This window comes from Sprattus sprattus, assembly GCF_963457725.1.
Source record: "Sprattus sprattus genome assembly, chromosome: 4".
Classification (NCBI taxonomy): Eukaryota; Metazoa; Chordata; class Actinopteri; order Clupeiformes; family Clupeidae; genus Sprattus; species Sprattus sprattus.
This window is the reverse complement of record NC_137923.1, coordinates 29,281,082-29,307,991: the sequence shown is the minus strand read 5'-3', so window position 1 is coordinate 29,307,991 and position 26,910 is coordinate 29,281,082. Positions and strand designations below refer to the sequence as shown.

The window sequence follows — 26,910 nt, the reverse complement described above, 5'->3', positions numbered from 1 at the left end:
CACCACCTAGAGGCAAATTGCTCACTACTCCTCTACACCAGGGGTTTTCAACAGGGGGTCCGTGGCCCCCTGGTGGTCCGAGACGGCATTGCAGGTGGTCCGCAGCATGAGCCTATGTTGATCAGTTCACCATTGAATTTTTTGATTTTTATAAATTCACTTTGATATTTCAACACATTTCCAGATTACTCTTCAATATCTTGAAAATATCGTCTTGTAGGCAGAATATCTGTGCAGGGGGAGGGGCGTGGCGGCGGCTAGCGATATACCCTGATCATTTCACATATTTAAGTATTATAGGCAGAATATCTGTGCAGGGGAGGGGGGGTGGCAGCAGCGGTTACAAACACGCATGAGCGTGCAGGCACATCAGTGGGCCGCGATTTACTTTTTTAATCAGAATGGTGGTCCCTGGGACAAAACCAGTTGAAAACCCCTGCTCTACACCATGTATTTCTTCAGTTATAACTTATCATGTAATAATATTGTCAAAAGGGGGTTTTGAGACCTTTGAGTGAGTTTTAGTGAGATATTCCCTGACCTCTTAAAAAAAAGGAGACACAAGAAACCCATCTGTTTAAAGGAAGTGACAGGTGTGTTCTCTAAGTTTTTTTGAGGCTGTTTCAACCATTGTCCTTTAACAATATTTGACATGTAGGACAAATATTTTGATGTTACTTAATGGAAATAGTTTTGCCATTTTAAACAATGCAGGATAGAAATTACGATGTTAAAATGTGGTCATGCTATGAATCCAAGATTTGTATTTGAGACATAATTGTTGAGACTGCATTGCATTCTGCTCTTTTTCCATTTAATAAACCATATGCAACAAGGTTTGTTATGTGTTATTCATGTTACCTTGCTTTCGATGGTCCAACTTTGACTGGTAATTTAATAGTATTCTACCTCACTTATAAATGATTAAATGTAAAATGTAAGCACCATAAATTCACATTCATGCATCATTTTTTTTTTTATTTCTCAATACTATCAGCCTCCAGCCTTTCGCTGCTCCTTGGGGGACAGAAGAGAAGGGAGGGGTTGTAGTGAAGGGGGAGGGGGGTGCTTACTGCGCTGCCATCATGCTAGCATCGATGGCGGGGTCCACCCTCTCGTCGTCACGGAGACAGGCGACCGAGGCCAGCCTCTCGGGGTCGGCGTCCTGGAGAATGAGGGGCAGGTCCCCGCCCACGGCGCCTGCAGGCTCGGAGGGGCCTTGGCCGGAGGCGCAGACGGAGGAGGTGGCCGCGGCGGGATGGAAGTAGGCGGAGGAGATGAGGACGCCACTGCGCAGCCGGTTTAGCTCCTCCTCCAGGTGCTTCTTCTCCTGCATAATGGAGGCGCGGTCCTCCGACAGCGTCTCGATCAGGCCTGACAGTGACACAGCACAGTTCAGAACCACATTCAGAACCACGTTCAGAACCACATTTAGAGGCAGAGAGAAACCAATCACCAACTCTGCTGTAAACCTTAAATCATTCCAGCTCTACTTAGTACGCAGCCAATATAATTAACATGACAACTATCAGCATAACTTCAAATGTGTTCCTTAGACTCCCTGAACACTTAACCCATGGCTTATATGTAGCTAGTGTTGTGCTTTCTGACTGTGGTCTCTAGATCAATGGTTCTCAACCGGGGGTCCGCGTACCCCTGGGGGTACGTGAAGGTAGTCCAGGGGTTACGTGAGATTTTTAAAAGATATATTTAAAATAAGCCTCCATTCAAAAATAATTTAAAAATAGTTATTATACGGCTCTTCAGAATGTTCCAAAATGTACGTTGATTTATATGGGCCATATGTGGGTTAAATGTCTGCGTTCGCAGGTTTGTAATTCCTTGATATTCACTGCTGCGGAAAGTTTATCACCGCTGTCATTGGCCCATTGAAGACATGCTGGTGTGGTTGTTTGTCTTGACATGGCACTTTCATTAGGCTGTTTCTTGTTTTTTTGTTAGTTTTTTTTGTATTTTTTTGTATTTTTTTGCTTCTAATTCACATCTTTCATATCATTCCGCAAGTAGTCCGGATAGTTAACGTAATGGAAGGTCATTGAAACTTGAAGTCAGAAGGTGGATTGCTCAGCATTTGCGTGCAGAGCAATTTTTTTCTTAGCGGAAATCACGAAATGGCAACAAACTCATTCAAAAGAGGTTTTCTGGAGGAATGTCTTCTATCGTTTTGGCAAGTAACTGTATAATAAGCGCGATTTTTTTTGCGAAAACATGGGAGCTGAACACAGAAGTGCGTTGGCTCTCTCGAGGGAGAATACTCAAGTACAGACCTTTCTGATTGAGCACAGATCCCCCAATGCCACACAGACTGGCTTGCAAATATGTGCTATCTGGCAGATATATATCAGCAAACTGAACGAACTGAATATGTCTGCAGGGAAAGGACACCAACATTTTAAACCTGTATGGCAAGGTGGCAGGCTTCCCGAAGAATCGCTCCAGATGAAGTTTGGCACATCCACACTCACACAGTTTGGGATTTTTGTGAAGCAGGAGCACCCTGACCTGGGAGAGAAAGCTTTGGAGCAGCTACTACCCTATGCCTCCACATATTTGTGAGGCCTCCTTCTCTGCAATGACTGTGATCAAACCAAAGCAGAGAAACAGACTGTGCCTGGAGAAGAGCTTGATCACAGCAGTTGCCTCGTTGCCACCAAGACTGACAAAGATTTTCAGTGAAGCACAAGCACAAGTTTCTTACTAAAATGTAATTGCAAACGCACTCAGTTCAATGCAACAATATTCAATGTTCAATCTTCAGTGCTGACAGTTTAATAAATCAGACAATGATGGCATAGCACTGTGTATAACATATTTTTTTCAATCAAAAATGCTTTGCGCTGGTTAGGGGGTACTTGGCTGAAAAAATATTTCACAGGGGGTACAATACTGAAAAAAGGTTGAGAACCACTGCTCTAGATAGCGCTAGAGTTGTGCTTTTCTGACTGTGGTCTCTAGATGGCGCTAGTGTTGTGCTTTCTGACTGTGGTCTCTAGATAGCATGGTTGTGCTTTCTGACTGTGGTCTCTTGCCAGTGAGGCTGACCTTTGTCTTTCTCCTGCTGCTGGGTGACTTTCCGGAGCTTCTCGTTCAGCTCATTGATGATCTGCTCCTTCTTCAGTTTCTCACGCGTCAGAACTGTGTTGAAATTAGTCTGGGGAAGAGACACAAAAAATGGCAGCTTCATCAAATGTTCAGACATTCAGGGCCTGATTTACTAACAGGATTGCGCCCATTTCTGGCGTAAAATAGCGGTCGTAAATATAAAACAGTATTTACTAAGGGGGCGCATTTGAGTAGAGTCGCATATTAACGCTTTGGGGGTGTGTACCTGCCAACAAGTGGGATGGCACGAAACGTGGGTGGTAACGTGCTATTTAATGGGAGGAGTGCGCCTAATGATGTATTGCGTGGAATTTACTAAACTGCCTGGCGAGTGCACGTCCCTGATTTGCGGGCTAAATTCTCCGCCTCATAAAAGCACGTCTTAACAGGAAGCGCATTTTCATTGAGTCTGAAATTTGATATGGCAGCAGTTATAAGAGCAAGGAGAAGACAGAGACAGCGCACAGAAATAATTTTTTCAACTCGTATAACACATTTTCAGTTAAGCGAACCACAAATCATTAGACGGTACAGGTTAACCAGCCACGCAATACTTCAATTACTGGACCAGATCAGAGAGACATCCAACCCTCCACCCAGCGATCATATTCCATTCCATCAGTTGTTAAAACTAATTTGCAAATATTGGCCTCCGGATAATTTCAACCAGTTTGTGGAAAAGTGAATTCCCCTTTCCACCGTCAACATTAACATTGACTTATAACTCACGTTGCCCCGCAGACACGGGAGAAAGACACTTCACTCTCGTTGCTTGCAGGAGCGAGAGAGAGAGAGGCATTGAACTCGCGCACACACACACACCCACACACACACAGAGCGAGTTCGGCTCTGATCGCAATTGTGGACTTTGAAATCGCAAACTTTCCGAACGTAATCGGAACCATTGATTGCACCCACGTCCATATATATTGTAGTGAACCCATGTCCCTTGTAGAAATTATTAATCTCGCCATGTACACATCTATATTGTTATAATAGACAGTTTATGCATTAATGCCACCAATAGCATATTCTTTATAATCGTGTTCTTTTAAACATCTCGCTCTAGGTGATGGCGGGCAGAACAACAATATAGAATCATTGAATCAGGTTCAGTGATTGAGCGAACGTGAACCGATATATATATATCTCCACCTCGCTAAACCTTCATTTTCTCTTCCTAAATAAATACCACGGAAAATGCGCAAAAAACACCGTGCGTTAATGTGCGAAAGCAGTTTAAGCAGCGGTCGCAGTGTTAGTAAATCAGGCCCTATATAGGGCGGAGTAAACACAGATTGCCCAGCGCGATCTGGTTTGATAAATACCAAGTAAAATGCGCAAAAACACTGTGCGTTAATTTGCGAATGCAGATTAAGCAGCGCTCGCATATTAGTAAATCAGGCCCTCAGTGTCCCAAAACATTCTAAATGACATCTTTCAGGCAACTCATTTTGATCTGAATCTGAAACAAATTTGGTCAAATGGCCCACAAAGTCAGTTTCCTCAAGATAAATGCCAGCAGTAGTACAGTGTTTTCCTTTATTATTTGTATTTATTTTTTTAATTTTCTTTAAATAAACCCACCTGCTGCTCAGCGATGAGTGAGGTCTTCAGGTTCTGCACCTCCTCGTTCTTGCGGTGCTCGAGCTGCTCCAGTCTGACCAGCAGGGCGGCGTTCTCTTCCTTCAGCTTCTCGTGGAGCTGCTCCTGCAGAGCCGTGTCCAGAGACACCGCTGCTCCTGTCGACCCTCTGCTGCCCTCCGTTGGCTCTTCCGAGAATGACACCCTGGAAAAAAAAAAAACGGCCCACCGGACTGTCAGACAGAAACCAAACACTTTACAGCACACTGAACTCACAAACAATAATCACTACGAGTGGTGCGCCGAGAGGATGGTCGCACTGACAATGGCTCCGCATGCACTACGCAGCTTTATGTTTATAATTAGGGGTGCAACAAATCATCATTGATCCGTGATCCGTTCGGATCATCTATTTCGGTTCGGCACACGCATGATCCGCGGATTGATTTATGAAAAAAATAAATGACCATGCTGACCAAATAAAACAAAATATGAATTTATTATGATTTTACACCAAGCGCCAAAAGCGGTACTAATGCGACGCAACGTTCCACACGGGTAAATTAAAACAGCACACTGTAGTTTGCCATGTGTGGTGCTTGTTGGAGAGAGGAGCTACGATTTAAATGTTTAGCTCGCTCCCTATCATTAATAGATCGCTGGGTTTTAAACTTAAGCTGGTAGTCTGCCTGTGCCTGTAGTGGTAACCATAGTGATGATATACAACTGTCTACCGGCTGAGCTGGTGATTTTTCTGCCACATGAAGGCAGAGAAGACTTTTTTCCAGAACCAAAAGATGGAAATATCCTATGCCTGTTGACTTTCCCAGATGTTATGTGAATACACAGACATCCCAAGTCTCCCTGAAGTTCCGGGAGTCTCCCGCATATTGATAACGACTCCTTGATGCCCGCAAATTACTTAAAATCTCCCGGAATCTAGAGCGAGCGAGCCAGACCGCGCACACGAGACAGACGTGATCCAAACTGCGTTAGCATCTGTGTAGCGCGCTCACGACAGAGAGGGAGAGGGACCTAGAGACTGTGCGTGTGTGCCTCAGGAGCATCCTGATTTACCTGTTTCGGTAAGTCAACAAATTAATTTTCAGTGTGGGCGGGCTTTTATCTCTTCTCCCGACCGAATTAATCAATAATGAAATTAATCAGTTCAGTGTATCTAGGAACAGGGCACAGGGAGAGTGCCCCCCAAAAAGAAAATGTAAGACATTTTACAACAGACTATACAAAGGTGTACGTACCCCTGTCTTATAAAAGTAAACCACAATTACAGTCTTGCACACTGTACTATCTGTAACAGTGATTTCAGCATTGCCCATGGTGGGTTAACTGACTGTAAAAGACTTGTTGTTCATTTTGTATGGCCCTACCTCTCTTGCACTTATTCTTATAATGTTAAGTTATACATGTTTATATGTTTTTAAAGTAATATAAGTTTATAATCTTTAAATATCATTTGTTGCTGGTTTTTTATGTGCCCCCCTGGTTAAACCCTGGCCCCTCCTTGGCCCCCCTAGTAAAAATGGTCTAGAACCGCCACTGACTGTGGCACAAGAAACACATCGAGCATGGCCACGCATTTACAGCGACATCACCCCGGTGTTTCACTGACAGGAGTGAAACCGAAAGCGGCTCAACAACCGCTCATCACCGCGGCATTTAAGCAGCCCCTTCCTCCACATGTTTATTTGTCTTGTCTATTTATTATTTTTTTTTTTTTGCTGATCCGAAAAATGATCCGATCCGTGACTCTGATCCGAGGAACGATCCGAACCGTGAGTTTTTTTGATCCGTTGCACCCCTATTTATAATTGTTTTTATTGTTAGTTTTTTTGTACGTACTGCACTGTCGCTCATTCAGTATGATCGACTGGCACTTTTGGAAATTCGTTCGTCACTTAAAACGGAGTTTTTCTCAACTTACCGGAGTGCTTGCTGTGACTCCTTTGTCTTACCGCCGGTATGTTTACCGATACGCCGACGGAAGAGAAAGAAGAGAGGCAAGCGAGCCGGCATCCTGTGCAGATCTCGGACGAGATACTGCAACCCACCGCTTCCAAGCATTCTACTAGCGAATGTGCAATCTTTGGACAATAAACTGGACGAGCTACACGCACGGATTAACTTCCAGCGGGACATTGCAAACTGTTGTGTACTGGCGTTTACCGAGACCTGGCTGGATCCTATGGTGCCTGACTCTGCCGTCACTCCGACCGGCTTCTCCATCTACCGGCGGGACAGGACTTCCGAGTCAGGTAAAAGGAAGGGAGGAGGGGTATGCTTGATGGTTAACTCTCGCTGGGGCTCAGATGTTGCTGCACTTTCAGCACACTGCTCACCAGACCTGGAGCTGCTATCGATTAAAGTTCGCCCCTTCTACCTCCCACGGGAATTCAGCTCCGTTATTGTCACAGCAGTATACATTCCACCGCATGCGGACAAAACGTGCGCGTTAGAGGAACTTTACGGAGTAATTAATGGACTTGAGGATGCTCACCCTGAGGCGGTTTCTATTGTTGTTGGAGACTTCAATAGGACCAATATGAGGAAAGTTTTACCGAAGTACTATCAGCACATAAACTTTCCTACCCGGGGTGATCACATTCTCGACCATTGCTACTCACAGATTCGAAAGTGTTACAAACCCCTCCCCCGCCCCGCTTTCGGAAAATCGGATCACACCTCCATTATGCTAATCCCTACCTACAGACAGCGCCTAAAACAGGAAAAACCGGTTTCTAGGGCAGTTCAACGCTGGAGTGCTGAAGCCATCAGCACTCTGCAGGACTGCTTTGACACAACAGACTGGCAGATGTTCTTTGTTGCAGCTGATGGGGACATCAATGAATACACAGACTCTGTCTCCTCATACATCTCCAAATGCATCGATGATGTCGTACCTAGGGTCAGTGTTAAGACCTTCCCAAACCAAAAGCCCTGGGTAAATGGTAATGTCCGTGCTAAGCTCAAAGCACGGTCCTCTGCCTTTAACTCTGGTGACCAGGAGGCTTTGGGGAAGTCCAGATGTGACCTGCGGACGGCCATCAGAGATGCAAAGAGAGAATATAGGGACAAGCTGGAGTCCACCTACCTCAGCTCTGACCCCCGACGCCTGTGGGGTGGCCTGCGACACATCACTGGCTATAAAGGGAGAAATAGCAGTGATGATCAGCCTGCCGCCTCTCTCCCTGACGACCTCAACACCTTTTACGGAAGGTTTGAGGCAACCAACCTCCTTCCTTTAGCAAGACTGGCCGAGGACCAGGACGACTTCACTCTGTCCCTGACCGTGGCTGACGTGAGGCGAGAGCTCCAAAGGGTGAACCCCCGGAAGTAGGGCTGGGCGATATGGAAAAAAACATATATCACGATATGGATTATTTTATATCACGATAGCGATATATATCACGATATGCCCTCTTGCTTTACTGGATAGGGGTGTACTTAAAAGTGTGATCCATCACGACCTGTACCACAATTACGCAGATTGTACTGAACGTTTCCATTGAATCTTTAAATAGTAAGATTAAAACAAAGTGCATGACATTTAGTCCAGTGCTTGTGACTTTTAGTGGTTCTTTAATGTAGGCCTACCTTCAGAAGATAAATCAAGTTTAATTTTTTTTAAAAAACTTTCTTTTCAATGTTTGTTCATATGCTATAGCAATAATGATGAGAAAAACATTTTCTTATATGGCCACGTATAAAAATAAGAAAATTAAGAAGTTGGCCATTACACATACGCCCCATTGACCGCTTCAGCCCGTTGGTGCAACAGTGAAGATGGTCCTGTAAACAAACGCAAGTAAACGATGGAGCTGCGTTTTATCTGGATAAAAAGCATATTAGTGTTTACATTTCCCAACCAATTTCATTTTTATCTTCAAGGGTTTATGATCTACGTGGAGTACCAAAAAAAACCTCCATGCTACTTAGAATCTAGATAGTTAAGCTATAAACGCCAAAGACATATACACATATGCTATGTCTATGATAATCGCTGCTAGATGCTCACTGTTCTTGTGCTCCCACAGCTCCTTCACTTTTGAAATACTGAAAAGAAATCTAAACTAACGAAATAGTGCATCTTAAACTACAACTATTTGACCATCATTGAGAAAAATGGAACAGAATCTGCTAATAAATGGCTACACTTGTATTATACTCGTATTATACGGCTCTCCAAAATGTTCAAAAAAGTTCCGTTGATTTGAATGGGCCACCCCAGCATTTGCACGTCTGTAATGTCTTGATTTTCACTGCTGCAATAAAGTAATGACGCTGTCATTAGCAATGGGTGTCGATGCCCAATTGTATAACAGCGGCTGTGGTAACAGTTACACCTTCCTGCAGCGCGTCCATTATTCATTTTTTTTTTAAACCAGAATTAAATTTCGCGGGCTCTCACCGTCAATCATGTCGCAAGCGTATGATGCAAAGCAGCGTAATGTAAAGCGGTGTCGTGTCGCAAAACCACGTTCTCTAAAATGTATCTTAATATTCTTTTTTTACAGTTGTATAAACTTAGAGTTTGCATAATAAGAAAAGCAAAATGTTATATTAGGATGTGAAATTATATTAAAATGTATATTAGCTGTAATAGTGAAAAAATAAGTTTATCACGATAGAAACGATAGAGGAGAAAGGTCACGATAGACACGTTTCTATCGTCCTCACGATATATATCGTCATATCGCCCAGCCCTACCCGGAAGTCATCGGGGCCCGATGGAGTCCCAGGCCGCGTCCTCAGGGGGTGCGCTGACCAGCTTGCGGAGGTATTCACCTCCATATTCAACTTATCACTGCATCTGTCTGAAGTCCCCACCTGCTTCAAGCAGGCCACCATCATCCCCATACCAAAGAAAACATCAGTAACCTGCTTGAATGACTACCGCCCTGTAGCACTGACCTCCACCATCATGAAGTGCTTCGAGCGGCTGGTCAGAACCCACATCTGCTCTACCCTTCCCAACACCCTGGACCCCTTTCAGTTTGCATACCGTCCAAACCGATCAACAGACGATGCCATTGCCCTAGCTACACACACCACCCTCTCCCACCTGGAAAAGAGCAACACATATGTGAGGATGCTGTTTGTGGACTACAGCTCAGCATTCAACACCATTGTGCCTGCCAAGCTCGTCCCGAAGCTCAGGGGCCTGGGTCTTAAAACACCCCTGTGCAACTGGATCCTGGACTTCCTGACGAGCAGACCCCAGGTGGTGAGAATGGGCAACCACACCTCCTCCTCACTGACCCTGAGTACCGGGGCCCCCCAGGGCTGCGTACTCAGTCCCCTCCTGTACTCCCTGTACACGCATGACTGTGTGGCAACACACAGTTCCAACATCATCCTGAAGTTTGCAGACGACACTACCATCCTGGGTCTCATCTCTAACAACGATGAGACCGCCTATAGAGATGAGGTAAGGGTCTTGGCAGAATGGTGCCAAGACAACAACCTGTCTCTCAACGTCTGCAAAACCAAGGAGATGATCGTGGATTTCAGGAAGCTGCAGAGGGGTGTCAGGACCCCATACACATCGAGGGAGCTGAAGTGGAGAGAGTCTCCAACTTCAAATTCCTCGGTGTGTACATCAAGGATGACCTAACCTGGTCCATGCAGGCAGGCTCAGCAGTCAAAACTGCACAGAAGCGGCTATACTTCTTGAGGAGACTCAAGAAGTTTGGCATGTCTTCAAAAACATTAACAAACGTTTACAGATGCACCATTGAGAGCATCCTCTCAGGCTGCATCACTGCCTGGTATGGTAGCTGCTCCGCTGCCGACCGCAAGGCCCTGCAGAGGGTGGTGAAGACGGCGGAGCGTATCACCGGCAGCCATCTCCCCTCCGTGCAAGGCATCTACAACAGTAGATGCCTGAGGAAAGCAAAAAAGATCTTGAAGGACAACAGCCACCCAGGCTATGGACTGTTCTCATTGCTGCCGTCTGGTAGACGCTACCGGAGCATCCGAACACGGACTACCAGACTCACAAATAGCTTTTTCCCCCTGGCTGTAAGGCTTCTGAATCAGAAACACTGAACCACTGAACAGTTTCCACCTCCACCTACTCCCTGCTCCCCCACTCATACAATTCACTTCATAGATATATTTGCACAATTTTTAAAAACTTTTAACTTATTCTTAACATTTCTTTTTAACTTATTCTCACACTTAAACTGCTGCTATCCCTTCTACTGTACTGTAACTGTTGAATGTTAATGTTATATGTTATATTGTTATAATATATGTTGTTCTTTAAATTGTTGTATCTTAATGTTACATTTTTATATGTTTTATTGTCATAGTGTTTATAGAGTTTAATGTTATTTTTTTGGTTTAAGTTATTTGTATGACGTCTACTGCGTAGATGAATGATGCTTGCCAAGTCATAAGAATTTTGCTGTGCTGAAGCAATTTGGTACATGCAATAATAAACACACTTTGACTTTGACTTTGACATAGTGGTCGTCACAGAAAGAGACTAACAGAAATGATGAGACGTGACTTCCTAACAAAGAGACTGTTCTCTGGCATTAGGGCATTAAGCAGACTCTGACTTAATGTTAAAATGATGCATTCATGCGTACATTCACACTGCCCGGGCATGAATATCTACATCCAAATGACGCACAGCGGGTCATTCTTCTAACAGAAGTGGGCATTCATATTTATAGAGTCATTCAGAAGATCCTTTTATGACAAAGCAGCTTACAGCGCAAAGTTTGCATACTTGTGTGCCTTGCGATTGCCCATCCATACAGGTCAGCAAAAGGCTGAGACACAAAAGGGCTGCATAAACAAACACCATAGAGTTATCTTCCCTGGAATTTTGGCATTTAACACGGGTATAAATTATACCAGTCCGCTTTGTTTAAGAATGCCAGTCTACACTACACCACTAGGGTCTATGTAGGGCCAATGTATTATTATACACTTGCATTTGCTCTGGATTTTATACACACATCTGTTCACCAACACCAAGTCAGCATGCAGTGATTTCCATCCAAACATGAAGTCACAGACACTAACCTGTCAGAGGACTGACATGAAGTCACAGACACTAACCTGTCAGAGCATTGACATGAAGTCACAGACACTAACCTGTCAGAGGATTGACATGAAGTCACAGACACTAACCTGTCAGAGGACTGCCATGAAGTCACAGACACTAACCTGTCAGTGGATTGTCCCTCTTGGAGCTGCTTTTCAAGTACTTCAATTTTTTCTAACAGTCTTTTCTCCACCTCCTCCTTTTGGAATTCAAAGTCCCTTAAGGCTTCCGCTAGCGCCACCCTGACGGCCTCCTCCGTCTCCTCCTTCTCTTGCAGCCTCCCCTGCTGGCACCTCTCGGCCAGGAGCGTGTTCTCCGCCTGCAGGTCGCTGAGCTGGGCCGTCAGCTGCGTCTCCTGCTCCTCAGAGCTTTGCCTCCGCTCCTCCTCCTGCTCGTCCCGCTCCTGCAGGAGCCTCCTCAGCCGCTCCTCGGCCTCCTGCTGCGCCTCCTCGGCCCTCTGCTGCAGGGCGGCGACCTCGGCGCGGAGCGCGATGGTCTCCTCCTCGTGCCGCTCCACCAGCTCGGAGATGCAGTGGTCCTTCTCGCGGCGCATGAGCGCGCGCAGCTCGGCCAGGCCCACCTCGTGCTCCTCGTTCTTCTGCTGCAGCTGCCGCGACAGGCTCTCCACCTCGTGCTGCAGCTCCTCGGTCTGCGCCTCCACGTGGCCCTTCAGGTCCTCCTCCTGCTGCACCTTGGCCTCCTCGTACTGGAGGCGCATGTCCTCGGTCTCGGCCTCCTTGAGCGCCATCTCCACCTCCAACTTGCAGCGGACGTCTGCCAGCTCTGACGCACGGGCCTCCAGCTCCAGGAGGCGGCTCTCGAGCTCTGTCTGCTGCTGGCAGTGGAGCTCCTGCTGGCCCTGCAGCTGGGCCTGGTGCTCTTGGGCCAGGCGCTCCAGAGCGTCCCGGTGCTCCTGCTGCTCGGCCTCCAGCCTGGCGCTCTGCCGCTGGCCCAGAGTCTCCTCCAGCTCCCGCAGGTGCTCCTTCTCCACCTCGCGCATCTCCTGGCACACCGTCTCCCGGGTGAGCTCCATCTCCTGCTGGAGGTCCTTCAGCCTGCCTGCCAGTTCGTCTCGGGAGGCCTGGGCGGCTTTGATCTCCTCGGCCTGCTCCGAGAGCTTGCGCTCCAGGTCCTGGAGGGTCTGCGTGTGGGAGCTCCGGAGCTCTTCCAGCGCCTGCTCTCGGTCGCCCTCCAGCTGGGCGATGTCCTTCTCCTTCCGCTCGATAATGCCCTTCAGCTCAAGCGTGGCCCTCTGGACCTCGCGTACGATGCCACGGTTGGCCTCCAGCTCCTCGGTGAGCGAGAGCACCCGCCCCTCGTGGTCTCGCTTCAGGCTCTCCAGCTCGTTCTGGTGGCTCTCGCGGACCTCCTCCTCGTGGCAGTGTTGGAGGCGGCCGAAAACGTCATGCACCTCCACCGCTATGGTTTTGAGGGCGAAGCCGAAGTCCCGCTGCTCCCTGGCGACCAATCCGCGGAAGTGGTGCAGGTCGTCTTTGACGCTCCTCAGGTTGCTCTGGGATTCCTCCACTGCTGCCCGGTAGCGGTCGGCGCACAGCCGGAGCGTGGCGATCCGCGAGTTCTCCCGCTCCAGCGTGGTGGTGTCCAGGATGCGCTTGCTGTCGATGGCGTTGATGACGGACGAGTAGAGCGACTCGACCATCATCTCGGGGCTGCAGGGGTCGCTGATGGGGTTCGGCGAGGTCAGGTTCTCCTCGATCACAAACTCGTTCACCGCCGACATGAAGTCCGACTCGGGACTCTCCGCGAGGGAGTCCAGGTCCAGGGAGCCCTGCTGCAGGACGGGGTCCATGTTGGGGTGCCCGATGGTTTCAAAGTCAAAGGTGTGGGCGTCTATGCTGTCGGGGGACAGGTCCTCCAGGACCGCAGGGACAAGCAGGGCTTGGCAGGCGGGGGGCTGGATGTTGAGGGAGGATAGTGTTTTGGAGGAGGAGGAGGTAGGCGTGGTCCCTGATGTGCTTTCCGATCGGGGGACCGATGATGAGGACCTCTGTGCACTCTGGCTGCAAGAAGTCTGTGGAGGTGATGATAAACGGAGAGGAAGGAAAAGAGAAAAGGGGGTTATCAAGATGGTTATGCTATCCCATGTTTCATTTTGATAAAGCTTAGCATTTCACTGCAGCTGGCTCTGGACCACTCTTTAAAAGGAGCAAACATTTGCTACTTCAGTTGAGAAATGCCAGCGTGTACACGCTTTTGTGAATGGATGGATTGGATTTATTATGTGTGTGTGTGTGTGTGTGTGTGTGTGTGTGTGTGTGTGTGTGTGTGTGTGTGTGTGTGTGTGTGTGTGTGTGTGTGTGTGTGTGTGTGTGTGTGTGTGTGTGTGTGTGTGTGTGTGTGTGTGTGTGTGTGTGTGTGTGTGTGTGTTGTGCTCCAGAAAACAAAACAATTCTACTCCTCACCTTTTGTTGGCTTAGTAAGTCAGTGATGGTTTGAGACATCTCGTCTACACTTTGAGCAGCCTGGACCAACTGATGGAGCATCTCAACATGCCGATTCAAAGGCTCAAAGTCACACAGCGTAGGAACCCTAGAGGACAAACTGAGGTTTGTATTGTGCAGAGAAATGTGTTTAGATATCGTGGGGAAACATTAAAATGTGAAGCAACTCAAGTATTGCAATGACTATTCTGAGTGTGATGGTTTAGTATGGCGATAGTTTAGCAACAACATGTCACATACAGTATAGTACAAGCACAGTTATCTGTACCGTCACATTAACAGCAGATTAAAACCGGTGTCATATTAACAGACTGCAGAAACATATTACAGCAGTGAATATGTAGTTCCCTACCTGAGGAAAGGCTGGACCTCGTAAGGACAGCTCGATTTTAGATACTGCAGGTCCTCAAGGGAGATGTCTGGAAGGTCAAAATCAAACTTGCGAGGCTTTCGAGTCTGAAAGTCAAAGAGGAAAACACACAGGTCCATCAGCTCACCCGTCCACAAGTCATTACACTGCTACTGCACCTATGGACATGCATGTATGTATCTTAATGTGCACAACACACATACTTGTATGGAGGTATTATCTTAATACTCACGCAAAATGACAGAGGAGGCCATGAATCAAGTCCTCGAAACAGACGATTTCTGAGGAATGACTTCCCTGGGAAAGAGATCATAGCAAGAGTTTAAAAACTAGAAAACACAGCTAGATCATGGAACATGTCTTCAGTCGAAAACACGTTATAATGAGACTTAGTGAAGTGACATACGAGTGACATAGAGATTTATAATGAGGCTTAGTGAAGTGACACAAGAGTGCCATAAAGTACTCACTGAATAACTTCCCAAAGGTTTCCCTCTTGACCTTTTCAGCTTCATAGAGCCGTTTTCCATCCTTCACAAGTGCAATGGCCCACTGGGAAGAGAGACAAAGTCAACTCACAATGCATCACATAAACAACTATAATGTACTAATAACCACGGCTAAAAACAAGCAAACACCACCCACACAGCTGAGGCCATTCAAAAAGCCATCAAAATCTGTCACTCTGTTATAACTTTTCTCAAACTCTTTAAAAAGTGTGTGTGCTTGTTTGTGATTTCAATGGCACTATTATTCACAGACGCTGGAGGGCCAAAGAGCCTTCAGTAGAGTATAGTGGTTTGTCACTGACCGCTCTGTAGTGTCTGATGAACATCTTCCTCCTGACCACCTCCACCACGGCCAGGCAGTACATCTGGGGGACGGTGCTGAGGGCGTCCACCACGCGCACCCTCTCCGAAAGCTCCGTCAGCAGCCTCAGCAGCGCCTGCAGCTTCTCCCCGTCCTGGTCCGCGTGGAGCATCACGTAGCAGCACCATCTACAGAGGGCAACCAAGCCCATGCGGTTCAGTTAGCCAGAACTCTTCTGGTGCAATGGACCGCTCTGAAAGCGCCAAAGTCGCTCAAGCGTATCACACACACACACACACTCACGCACACACTCACGCACACACTGACGCACACACTGACGCACACACAACGCACACAACACATACACAACACACACAACACACACAACACACACAACACACACAACACACAGGACTGGTCCGAACGAGAGGGGGGGGGGGGACCTACTTGAGACGGACTTGTAAGTTGTTAGCGAGTTCCTGTTTGGCAGTGGTGCACTTCTGTTTGATATCCAGCAGCTTCCTGTGGTTGGTCAGCATGATCATCAGCTGGTTTGCGTGACTCAGACACAGGTCAGGGAGCACAGAGGTGTCCTTCAGGTTTTCAGCCCTCTGCTGATTGGCCAGAAATCCCTGGAGGGTAGGGAGAAGAGAAGAAGGCCCTTGTGAGCATTCTGGGAAGACTTTCAGTGTCTACTGACAGGAGTGAAATAAAGCAGGAGGCAGCTGTGAAGGAATACTTAACGCTTGAGTCACACTACAGACCTCCAAACTCACATTACAAACAACTCAACAACCATAGAACAGACAACTCACATAACCTTATTTAGCTATTAGTGGTGTTTGTTAGGAGAACACTGCCAACTGACAAGACGCAAGCAGCACTAGAAAGATCAGTCTTTTTAACAACAGAGGTTTTGGGCAGAGAGGAAGCAGTGTGTCCGAGAGCTTCCCAGATACAACCCGCAGGCACAAGCCAAACACAGAAGGCACAGTAGTGCGTAGAAATTAGTGGAGTACAGCAGAGGACATGGGGACATACATAGGTAGAAAGGTATACTTGTCACAGGTGAATTATTTATACCTGGATTTACCTATCTGACTTGGGTTTTACTGCTAGACAGACACGTATTGCTGTGGATTGACATACAAGTACATCTTTCTGTCAGTGCTATGGCAAACTAGCTTTAGATGGTCAGGTCTTAGTCCTCAAGCCATTGTGTTTAATGATGGACTCCACTGCTTGCTTGCTTGCTTGTCATTGTACTGCTTGAACTACATTATCTGGCCATATTTAATGCCATTGCTCTCATGCTGCATGAACTGTGATTCTAAATCAGCTAGCTAACAGCTTAGACTGTGCTGTGGGATGATGTGTTCTTCACAGAAAAACAAACAACCATGGGCCCTCTGGGTTAAACCGATTACATATGGTAGGCTATAGGATGACTGTCAAAGACTTGTGAGAACAACTCTCATGTGTGACAGGAATGCAGTAGACTTAAGCTAGCCAAAGTTGCCTGTGCAGATCGGGGTGTGGTGGTGGGGTGGAGTGCAATATCAGATTAACTATCTTAACACAGTAGCTGAGAGTGGCTGATTTCTTGTACATCTGCCTACCTGAGCAAGTTCCTTCTGTTCATTGACTAACTTTTTACAGCTTGCAATCATTTGGTCGAGGGCATACAGTCTGTCCTCCAGGCCCTTGATGGCCTTCATGTTCTGATTATCCAGTTTGGCAATCGTATCCCGGCAATCTCCTAAGAATGGCTGAATGATACGTGGGTCCAACTGTAGGATTAAAAAACACACAAACACACACACACACACACACGTATGGTTCAAGGGTCAAGGGTTAGATCTACAAAATGCAGTATACAATATTGCTCTCAGTCTTCCAAGCCTTTCTAATAGCATAATTCCGTGTGATTGGTGCCAGCTCGTTTCTGAAGCTAGTTTCAGGGAACATATCTGCAGGTGAAAGATAAGGTTTGGACTGCGTGTCCCCACTATGGCCTCTGAAAGGTACTGTGACATTTAACAGTCAGACTATTCAAGCAGGCCAAACAGAAGCTGATATTCCTATTCCCCCGGCTGGTTCAGCAAACACTTGGTGTACTGATAACAAAGGTATAGCTAACTTATAAAGTCTACTATTCGTGTCAAACAGGAAAAAGACGTGTACTCGGAATAGCCCCATTTCAACCTGGTGTGTGTTGCGGCTGCGTTATCTGTATTTTCAATGATTTTAGAGCCACCCTTGAGACGTGCGTCTCTAGTTGGCAGTGGTCATGTTCTAACCTGTTAATATGTGCCCCTTGAATGATGAAGAACAGGTAACACGGCCATAACGCCAAAGTGTATGTACTGCTCTGATGGCAGCTTTAATTCAGTGTCTGCTCCCCATAGTGCCAGTCAGTGACTGTGTTCGACATAGTTTAGGGTACCTCCTCATACATCTCCATAACACTGTCTGTAGTCCACCTATGACAGAACCAAAAAAAAGCAGGTTCTTACCCTGTTGATGGAATCGAAACACTTGCGCACCACCGACTCTACGTCATTGGGCCGGTCCTGGACATTGATCCAGTCCAGTAGGGTGACGTTGAAGGACAGCCCGGTGCAGGGCCCCTTCTCGGGCGAGTCCGCCTCCTGCATCGCTGACTTTAGCTCGCTGCTGTCCGTCATCTGCCCGTCGCCGCGGGGGACGTCAGCCGCCTGGGGAGAAGCTCCGCCCGTGGCGGTGAAGGAAGGAGCACTCCTCAGTGCGTCGGTGCCACGGGGCGTGACCGACTGGGCCGAGCGCTCCTCCTCTTCGTCGTCGTCGTCCTCCTCCTCCTCCTCATCCCCCGGCCTCGGCACGGGCGAGCTGGACTTCCCCAGGTTCTCGCGGTAGCTGTGACGGGTCAAGCACTCCAGCAGGGGAATCTTGGCCATGACTGATACAGCCGTCCCCAGTCTACACACAGCCACAAATTCAATTCAATTTTGTGGTGTTTTTTTAAACTGGGTCCAAGAATCCACATGTGACCTATACCTCACCTCTGATACTACTCATGTTTATTCAAATGTTAACTACAAACAGGGAGGATGTACGCTTCCAATGAAATTACTACACATTGATAACAATTAATTGCTATTATTTGCACTGTTAATTTATGTTTTGTTTTTATGTGTGTGTGTGTGTGTGTGTGTGTGTGTGTGTGTGTGTGTGTGTGTGTGTGTGTGTGTGTGTGTGTGTCTGAGTTGGCCGCTAGGGTTGAATATATTCTAGGGGAAGTCCTGGGAGACAGTCACTTACTTGGTAAGTTTTATTTTGATGTCCTCAAAGTCTTGCTGATAGTTCATGTAAGCTGTATCAAACTTCAAGAGGAGCTTTTGATAGGATAGCGTGCAGTCATCGAGGTTGGCCATGATAGCAGCCCAGCCTTGGTGTTGCAGATGTTCATCATGTACCAGGCGTTCACAGAAGGAGCAAAGTTTCTTGGCAACTTCATACATTTCCTGTTAAAGACAGGGCACAAACCAAAATATATTGTACTGGTAATGGAACAACACATTAAGATACCTAACCTTGATGCAATGTGTGAATGAACAAACCAAAACAAAATGAAGGCCATTAGGTGACTTTTCTAGATGAATGTAGTTCAGTAAAGGCCAATGTGCAAAGCTGACCTACAATAGAGTAACCTTAAAAAACATCAGAGGAGAAAAGATTTTTATTCAAGTTAAAACAAGACAAGTGGGAACACAACAGTGCGTGATGAGAAGAGAGACTAAGAATGGAAAAGCAGATAACGAGTTACACTTTAACCACTGCAGGAAATGAAATGACTTTTGGTATGAATGTAAATAAGGCCATAAAAGGCAGGGGGGGGGGGCAACTGCACAATGCGTCAACGTTAGCTACAGCAGTGATGTCTCAAGCTATCGTCAATCATCCATCCATCTTTGCCAGTCAGGCAACTACACCAGAAAGCTGAGTGACGACCTCGGTACCAGCGGAAAAAGCATTTCTGCTTAACGACTAAATGTAAAAACCTCACCACTGCAAGTTGTGTTCGTGAGGCAACGGTGTGAAAGACTGCTGGCATCATGAGAGACTCCTCCACCTTCAGCTCCATCTCGTTCTCGATCGAGAAGGTGGTCTTGGGGATGGTGGGGGCACGGTCACAGAGAATCATCTCCTTATTGAACAGGAAGATGGGGTTGGTTTCCTGTTGAGAGAGAAAAAGAAGAGGGTGTCTGTTATTACATAGAATATTTAAATCACTAAACTCATTTTTACACAACATTATTTAAACAAATAAAATTGGTGACAGGTTAACCAATAGCATCCATTCTTCAAAAGAAATGTCAGTAAATTGATCTAAATGTTCAGCTACATCCTACTATAAATGCAGTCACTAGAGTACGTACGTACAATACACTATGACACGTTATCCAAAGCAGAGATACACTGCCCATTTCTATCGACCTGTGAATATGACAACTATACATATCCTTGATCGATTTACCTATACATGTGCGGACTATATTCATCCTAGACTTACAACAATTTAACTTTTTGTACTATCATACAACACAGGGTCTAATTTAGCTCTGAACTGAGGTAACGGCCACCAACTGCCAGGCAGGCTCCCACTGGCGCATAATGCCAAGCATCTGGCTAGGCACAACATTCAAGTTCCAGAGGGACAGAGCAAACACCACTGCCATCTGGATAGGCCACAGTGGATCAGATTCACACACCGTGTCACTTTAGCCTCTATTTGAATTCTACACCATGGTTGTCTATGGCGATAGCTGCTAAACTGAAGGGAAATTGTAAGCATTTACAAAAGAATCCTGTTACTAACAAGTATGGACAAAACAAGTATTTTCAATCTTTATGGCAGCACTATATCTTAGGTTCTGTTTCTCTGTACATTATTTCATGTAATGGTACTTTCACATGAAAATGATTTATTTAATCAGTAAAAGTTGATTACTTAATTACATTAATAAAGGAGGTCTTTAAACATGCCTAACAAGATCCCTCAGATGCCTGAGGCAAAACATATCATTCAAAATATGTGAAGCCTTATGCATACTTGTATATGGAACATTTGATGCCGGTTGGGACTAGGCCCACCAGTTTTGCAAGACAGCTTCTCAACTGCATTTCACGAGTACACACTCTTTAACGAACCCGGAAGGACTGATGAGAAATGATGTTCAGTTATTCGATTATGTTCAGTTATTCAATTATGTTCAGTAATGCTGTGCAGCTGTGTCTAATAAACAGTTCCTTTTACAGAGTAAGGTCTAGTTCAGACTGACAGCCCAATTCCGATTTTTGGCATTTCCAGATTGTATCCAGATTGATTACTGAAAGTCTGGACAGCAGAAACCCACATGAAATCTGGTTTTGCAGATTGGATCCAAACCACAATTGGAGGTGGTTTGAAATGAGATTCCAATCAGATTTATGTAGATGTGTCTCAGTCTGGACACTCAACTCAGATTTCAAAGTATCTTTCGCGTCACTCACAATGTGACACACAACAACAGCATAAAATCTAGATCGACGGGAGACCTGGAATTCCTGCTGCTATTGGGGGGTACCATAGAACCTACACTGATTGATTCATTAACGCTATGGAGGAGTGTCGGCATGACAACATGGAGAACAACAGTGGACAGATGCCAAAATAAATGGTCTGCTGTCACTTTGGGGGAAGGGGGGGCTCTGTACAAAGTTGGAAAAAACCTATTGTAGTTACTGATAATTAGATATGTTGGTGATGTATGTACTATCAAAATCCAAATAATCACTTGCAAATAACAGTGCGAACAGTAGTCTCAAATGATCTGATTTGCGAAACAAATCTGATTTGACTGTAGTCTGACCATAGCATAAGACACCAATTACATCTTCTGACTGTTTGAACACAGCAACATATGCAGAGGTTTCAACTTCCTGGCCAGCAGAGAGGCTTATCTGTTTTTTCATGCAGAGGGACAAAACAATTGTATTTCTGTATGCCTGACTCTGCCAGCACAGCAGTATTGGGTGAAAGGTCCTTCATCATTGCTCTGGAATAGAAACTAAGGTCTTTGGAATGATATGAACTGTCTGCAAAATACCAGCTGCTCCTTCCAGTAGAGCTCAATAGAACAGCCAACATACTGAAAGTATGCCTGGACATCATCTGTTTGACCTGCTGCCCCCTGGGACACGCTTCAGGCCCATCATATCACTGACAAACAGACTTCAGAACAGCCTCTACCCCAGAGCCATACGAGAACTGAACACTGCCAAACACCAACACTGACTGTTTGGAACCTGTGTGACCATCTCTGCTATAATACTTATAGCCACGTTTATAGAGCACTGCGCAGATGTTTACATTTGAACTGCACCTCTATATGTATATATTCCTTACTGTTCTACTTGTACATAAGGCCACTGCAATTCAGCAACATTTTGACAAACTCACATGCAATATTGCTTCTGCTTTTTTTTTTTATAATATCGTATTGTTTTATATATTTTTCTTCTATATGTTGCAGCAAAATTATACATTTTATATTATATTTATATTAAAATGGGCTTATTTGTTTTATTATTTTCTATTTTTAAGTGCTGTTTGCTATGTGTGACAGCATCGTCATGACTGATAATCAATTTCATTGTATTCTGTGCCATGACAATAAAGGCATTTATTTATCAATCTGCTTTCCACAGTGCCAGATAAGTGTCTTTCATGGGGTCCAGCTGTATAGTTTCACAACATTCTTTAGTAATGGAATTAAATTTACTTTCTATTTCTCAAATCAGCATCAACAACAGGTCAATTAACCAGGCAGAGGCAACCCTTGATCTGTTATTCTCCAAATACACACCGACAACACACAGCTATGGATGAGATTATTCATGATCCATGAGATGGAACAAAGCACTGCCTTATTGTAAGACCACTCACAGTGCCTGCACTGTAGCTGCAAACTCGTCGATCTGCAACCATGCACTCCCCTCCGTTGACCACCAGGACCTGATGCTGAGTTGCAATCTTGTATTTGACTTGGATGGCATGTTTGAGATCTCCCACCCTGCAAGAAAATAAATACACACAGTTCAGAATTTAATTCCACGTAGTTCCCCAAAAAACTGTCTGGCATTCCGTTATTATTTTTCATATCATTTGGACTAGTTTAAAGGTCAAAGGCACTCATAATTAGACTAAAACATTTACCAAAACATTGCAAACCCTTTCTTTAGAATATGGTGTATCTTCCAAAAAGGCAAAGAATTACCGTCCTTTAGTAGTAATTTCTGTGTTATAAACATAGATCATGAAACTATATAGAAACTGTATTTGAAAGTAGATAGGCTACTTAAGTTCATTACTTGCCAGATGCACTCAGTGAACCTAGCCAACAGATGAACTTACGTTTGGACGGCAAGTTCAGTATCAAAAGTAAGTGTGCTTCCATTGTTGACCTGGAACACATACAACTTCATGTTGAATTCTCCAAAACTCTGTAGCGCTGCCTTCCTGGTTCATTTAGTCCTGTTGGGGTAGAAAGACACCTAATCAGGCAAATAAGGACACAAAAAAAGGGGCCACTGTAATCAGAGTAATTTACACATAACCAATGTTTGCTATTATACAATTCCAATGAGGTTTCTTCAATATATTGGTCTGTGAGGGTATTGTTCACGTAAATGAATTGCTTGATCCCTACCTTGACTTGCTGCAAATGTAGTCTTGACACCAATAGCTGATGTTCACCACGTTGAACATCAATGTCTGTTGTTAAAATCCCTCTGCATGTCTGAAAGGACAATTATATCGTTACCAATTATTTTTCTCTTGTGATTTCCGACAGGCGATGTCACCGTGTTGCAACTTAAGTTAATTCGACCCAAGTTTAAGACACATAACTGTCAAGTGAGAACTATGGGAGTTACAGGAAAATCAAACGGCTATGGACCAATACAAATACTCCCAAACTGTAACAAAACCGTCTGCTCACTTCAACACCTTGACTTTACCTAAATATACTACTGAGACAGTCCAAGACGTCATCTGGGTCGATCTTACAGGCAAACAGACCTCATACTCATATCAACATGATCAATTCGGCAGTAACATAACAAATGTACATCTAATGAAACACTGTTATCTAAAAGCCAACAACAGAATATTCAGGCTGAGTCATGTTGGGAGCTAGCTAGTTAGCCAATGTAGCAAGCTATCTGAGCTAGCCTCGCCACAGCTAGCTACATGCTTTGTAAACATACCGTGGACGGCAGCCAAGCCTGCTGTTTTCACCTTGGGATGAAAACAGAAACCGACTAGTCCATATAGGCTTGCTTATGTGCGTTCAATCCTGGATATTTTTTCATAGGCATGTATTAAAGGTCTTTAATTGTCCCCCACTCTAAACTACAATATGAAAGTGTCCAGAAAAAGGGCCAGATGACCACGTCTCGAATTGTCTGAATTGATGTTTGACCATATAGTGTAGAGCAAGGGTTGTGCCTGTAAAGGCATTATGAAGTACAGGGCCTCGCTCTCACTGACTAGTAAGTCATTGTACAACGGGCTGAGATACAGTAACTTTAGAGTACGCTGGCAGTATCATATATTGCATCATGTAAAACAGCTGGGCAGTCTACAAACATACAGCGAACGGAGCATAGCCTAAACGTAGCTGTTTATGCCCCATTAATCTGTTATTACTGAGGACACGGTGTAGGTGATGTCTTAATGTCACGCCTTTGTTTAGTTGTCCTGTCTAGATGGGGGCCCAGACGCATCCCAGACGTTTTACTAATTAACCAGCTAACAGCTAGCTGCCTGTGCTGCATCAGTTAATGCAATTAAGACACAAGCTATCAAATGGTATGACAATAAGTACGACTTTCTGTAGTAGTAATGATCAACGCTTAAAATGGTCTGTCGTTCATGTGCACTAGTAGTTAGACATTTTAGGATATAAAAGGCAGACTTAGTTAACCCATGTGCTAACCTACCAAAAATGCAACCAGCTAGCATAAAAGCAGCTGGTGGACGTCAATACTGCACAAGATCTGTCAGAATACGACCAAAATAATGCTATCCTAGCTTCATTACACTCGCCTTTATGGAAAGACTGATGTTGCAGATTAGACGGGTCAACCACATATAAAGTACTTTCCAACATGACTAAGAATATAAACAAAATTCGGAAATTGTAGAGTCTCTTACCTCCGCTTGATAAATCGCATCCTCTGCTTTGGCGAGCTAGCATACCTTCCTAGCTTATTGATAGGGTTGAGCCAGCTAGCTGTGCATAAAGGCTAGCTACTGTTACCTCGCAAGAGAATTAGCAGAAAATAGCAACCTTGCTTGCTTAATATTTACACTGCTTTTATTTGACATACAACCTTGATTCAAGGCAGGTCTATGTCAATTTTAATGAAACGGTTCATATTGTTCGTCGTGTAAATTACGATTTACTGATTAATTAATATTGCTGCTGACATCGACCCCTTCCTCTGGAGTTGTGTAACACAAGCTAATATTCCAGCAGCAGGCTAACGCTACTGTGTTTTGTTGTTGTCGTCTTCGTCACTGCGCAGCGAGATGCACTGTGGGATAGGGCTAGAGGGATGCATGACCGCAACATTACCATGGGTGGGTCAGGATTGTATTTATTGTATCTTATTGGTTGTTTCAATTAAATAAAACAGTTTTGGTCTCGCCTGTCAGCTGCCCCGACTGTCTATGTCCAATTATTTCAAAGCCCTTCTTTATTATGTTAATTCTCTTTCATGGTTGGTAGTATTTTAAGAGGAATTGCAAGTCAAGTATTGCTTTACACTAGTCTGGGAAGTCCCGCCCCACTTCTTCCGGCCAAATTGATGAATGCAGTGAAGGGGCAGGGAATTCCCAGACAAGCTTTACACGGCTGTAATGAAACATATTAGTAAACGTGCAATGTGCAGACTTGGCCTACCATAGCCTGCAAATTATATACAAACACGATACAAAAGCCTGCAAATACAAGCTCAATTTGGAAACGTAGCCTACTTATTCACCTCAGAAATGTCGTTATTGTAGGTCATTTTACACTTTAATTTGATTTAAAAAAAAATGTACAGCATCTCAAAGAAACCTAAGCCAAACTCATGAGAACATGTTCCTCCCTATCTGTATCTGACGAAGGCCCTCATTTATAAAACGTTGCGTAGAAACCATCCTACATTTTATTCTAAGACATTTCCTGAAATGAGCGTAAGTGAGATCCACAGTAAACAGACGTACACACAAAAAACACAAACAGAGCGCATCCTCAATGCACAAACTCTCTGTGACAGTGGCAAACAAGAAAGAAACATGTAAACAGAAGAATTAAAGTGAGGCTGACATCGACGTTCTGCTGATGGAACAGCAGATGCGGGCCAAAACATCGTTAGAAAAGCCTGTCTGGTGGCGTAATGGCAAAAGCAAAGTATTTGACATGTAGAAGGCACGTCTCCGAAGCACCAGCGGCCGCAACTGTCGCACTGCTGCTCCAGCATCGGAGTCTCGCTGGCCATCCAAGCTCCAGGTAAGGCCAAAGCTGGGAATTGGTACAATTCGCATGTGCGAGAGTCGCCATTCGCTTCAGAATTGGTACAATTCGCATGTGCGAGAGTCGCCATTCGCTTCACGCGAATCAGGCACAATTCGAGTGGGCGAGAGTCGACACTTTGGGCGCATATGAGACATACAGTATGGCTCATATGGAGCTAAGGTCTTGTCTGCGAACGGGTACAATTCGCATGTGCGAGAGTCGCCATTCGCTTGGCACAATTCGAGTGGGCGAGAGTCGCCACTTTGTGAATGAAGCGCGCTTCACTTAGGACGCGAACTATAAAGACGACAACTCATTCAAAGACAAAACAAATAGCTACACGTAACCTATAAACGTTGTTGAGACTTTTATTAAAGATCTTACTCATTCTCGTGGTCGGTAACAACAACAATAACAAAACAGAGACAAATAGCCACACGGTCAAGCAATGTAATTTATTACGTTCTACGAATCCAACTGATACAAACATGTAGCCTACTGTTCGGGTAATAATCTACAGCAACTCTTGACTTCTATTGAAAGAGATTTAGAAATCCTCAAAACCTGGTTTGATGTTAATAGATTGTCACTCAATAGAAAAATAAAAAACTAATTCATGGTCTTTGGAAATCGAAAAGGAAATAGGTAAGGACATTCAATTAAAAATAAGTGATGCTGAACGAGTGACCGAGATAACATTTCTAGGAGTGGTCATTGACCATAAATTAACATGGAAACCACATGTTTATTATATCAAAGGAAAGATCTCTAAGATGATAGCAATTTTGTACAAATCAAGAAGCATGTTAAACTATAAGGCCTTACATATGATTTACTGTTCACTTATACTTCCCTACATATCATATTGTGTGGAAGTCTGGGGATTGACATATT

General features: G+C 45.0%; 1 protein-coding gene across 1 annotated transcript in view; it reads right to left on the bottom strand.

Annotated features, from left to right (window-relative positions):
* The window catches only part of rb1cc1 (RB1-inducible coiled-coil 1), a 36,217-nt gene extending 11,238 nt beyond the window's left edge, over positions 1 to 24,979 (bottom strand). The window contains exons 1-18 of the mRNA XM_080836899.1: positions 24,666 to 24,979; positions 23,158 to 23,247; positions 22,863 to 22,982; positions 22,395 to 22,521; positions 19,473 to 19,643; positions 18,728 to 18,930; positions 17,944 to 18,385; positions 17,047 to 17,217; positions 15,875 to 16,059; positions 15,429 to 15,615; positions 15,088 to 15,169; positions 14,850 to 14,914; positions 14,600 to 14,703; positions 14,209 to 14,335; positions 11,908 to 13,817; positions 4,711 to 4,912; positions 3,064 to 3,172; positions 1,074 to 1,374 (exon numbers count right to left, since the gene is read on the bottom strand). Coding sequence (XP_080693025.1) covers positions 1,074 to 1,374; positions 3,064 to 3,172; positions 4,711 to 4,912; positions 11,908 to 13,817; positions 14,209 to 14,335; positions 14,600 to 14,703; positions 14,850 to 14,914; positions 15,088 to 15,169; positions 15,429 to 15,615; positions 15,875 to 16,059; positions 17,047 to 17,217; positions 17,944 to 18,385; positions 18,728 to 18,930; positions 19,473 to 19,643; positions 22,395 to 22,521; positions 22,863 to 22,933 — 4,457 coding nt within the window. The 5' untranslated portion in view covers positions 22,934 to 22,982; positions 23,158 to 23,247; positions 24,666 to 24,979. The remainder of the gene's footprint in view (positions 1 to 1,073; positions 1,375 to 3,063; positions 3,173 to 4,710; positions 4,913 to 11,907; positions 13,818 to 14,208; positions 14,336 to 14,599; positions 14,704 to 14,849; positions 14,915 to 15,087; positions 15,170 to 15,428; positions 15,616 to 15,874; positions 16,060 to 17,046; positions 17,218 to 17,943; positions 18,386 to 18,727; positions 18,931 to 19,472; positions 19,644 to 22,394; positions 22,522 to 22,862; positions 22,983 to 23,157; positions 23,248 to 24,665) is intronic.
* Between the last annotated feature and the right edge of the window lie 1,931 nt (positions 24,980 to 26,910).